Here is a 1362-nt window from a genome sequence, read left to right as displayed (position 1 = left end):
TGTGCGTTTTCTCAACGGGCTTAATAATGCATAAAAAAAATCACAATAGACGAAAATCGTGGGGAGACATTTGGAGGTAGTTATATGTCATCATATGCAGCAAATATATCATAAAAAATGAAATAAACCTACTATTTGCCACATGCTTATCCAATTGACATTTGACATTTATAGCAATGTTCTAACATCCAACTGTCCGTGCCTATCAATTTATGTCAATTGCAACTTGCAAGTACCTCATTCTGTCATAGTGTCATGCATGCATGCAGAAAGTACACCAGCACCCCTATAAATACACAACATGTGCTACTGCCTCTTCTCATCCTCTACTACCACATAAACATCATTTAGTATATTGCTAGCTATTCATACACTGTCTCAAATTTAAAGTTCGGAATAGCATGGTTTCTAAGGCATTAGTTTTACTTTTGACCATCTTGGCAACCTCATTACTTATCTCTCTTGTCTCTGCAGATGCCAGAGATCTGGCTGAGAACACTGCACACACAGGTACGTACCATGCCTCTCTTTCAAAATATCTGCTTTAATGTATTTTAGTCATTATCTTGTTTTCCTTAACTCTTTAGATATCAAATGCACTAACCTTGAACTATATATTAATGTATTTCTCAAAAATAGAGGACAAGAATACCAGAAAAGGAGAAGGCCTGACAGATGAGAAATACCCTTACGGTGGAGGGTACCCTGGTGGTGGATATGGCCAAGGTGGATACGGCCGTGGAGGATATGGCAGTGGTGGATACGGTGGAAATCCAGGATATGGTCGTGGCGGATACGGTGGATATCCAGGATATGGCAATGGGGGTTACTGCCGCTGGGGATGCTGTCGCCGTGGGTATTATGGTGGGTGTCAGTGCTGCATGAGCGCAAACGAGATTCCTGAGCAAGAGTACCGTCCTGAGGTGCATAACTAAGGGATCTGCATTTCATGTTAAGTAATATAGGGGTTGTGAATTCGTGAGAGAAGAGAATAAATTCATAAAGGACATTCTAATGTCTCCTTTATGAATGTGTTTTGTGAATTAAGGATTTGTAATGTTTTAATAATAATCATCTATTAATGTTATCGTCTAATTTGAATTTGTTTCTCTTGGCCGTAATTTAAATGAAGTCTTTCTTAGGAAAAACCCTGCATATATAGGTATGGATGCATGCATGCATAAATGTATTTGTGGTGTATGTATATATATGTATGTGAAAAACCCTACATATATATATCTGTATGGATACATGCATGCATAAATGTGTGCGCGGTGTATGTATATATGTATGCATGCATGCATGTATACTCAAATGTTATTAAAAAATATTTCAAAGACTTTTATGTTATTCAAATTTTTA

The 1362-nt window shown here is 37.4% G+C and overlaps 1 protein-coding gene across 2 annotated transcripts; it reads left to right on the top strand.

Moving 5' to 3' along the window:
• The first annotated feature begins 285 nt into the window (after positions 1 to 285).
• On the top strand, positions 286 to 1036 carry LOC144560478 (uncharacterized). Of its 2 annotated transcripts, XM_078309690.1 has the most exons (3): positions 286 to 510; positions 640 to 742; positions 791 to 1036. In XM_078309690.1, the coding sequence occupies exons 1-3, from the start codon at positions 402 to 404 to the stop codon at positions 933 to 935; spliced, it is 357 nt and encodes a 118-aa protein (XP_078165816.1). In that variant the 5' UTR covers positions 286 to 401; the 3' UTR covers positions 936 to 1036. The 2 variants fall into 2 exon arrangements, with proteins under 2 accessions (XP_078165816.1, XP_078165815.1); XM_078309689.1 differs by having other exon boundaries at positions 301 to 510; positions 640 to 1036.
• The last annotated feature ends 326 nt before the right edge of the window (positions 1037 to 1362 follow it).

This window comes from Carex rostrata, chromosome 10 (assembly GCF_964058835.1).
Source record: "Carex rostrata chromosome 10, lpCarRost1.2, whole genome shotgun sequence".
NCBI lineage: Eukaryota > Viridiplantae > Streptophyta > Magnoliopsida > Poales > Cyperaceae > Carex > Carex rostrata.
The sequence above is the reverse complement of the archived record's forward strand: the minus strand, read 5'-3'. Positions and strand labels throughout refer to the sequence as shown.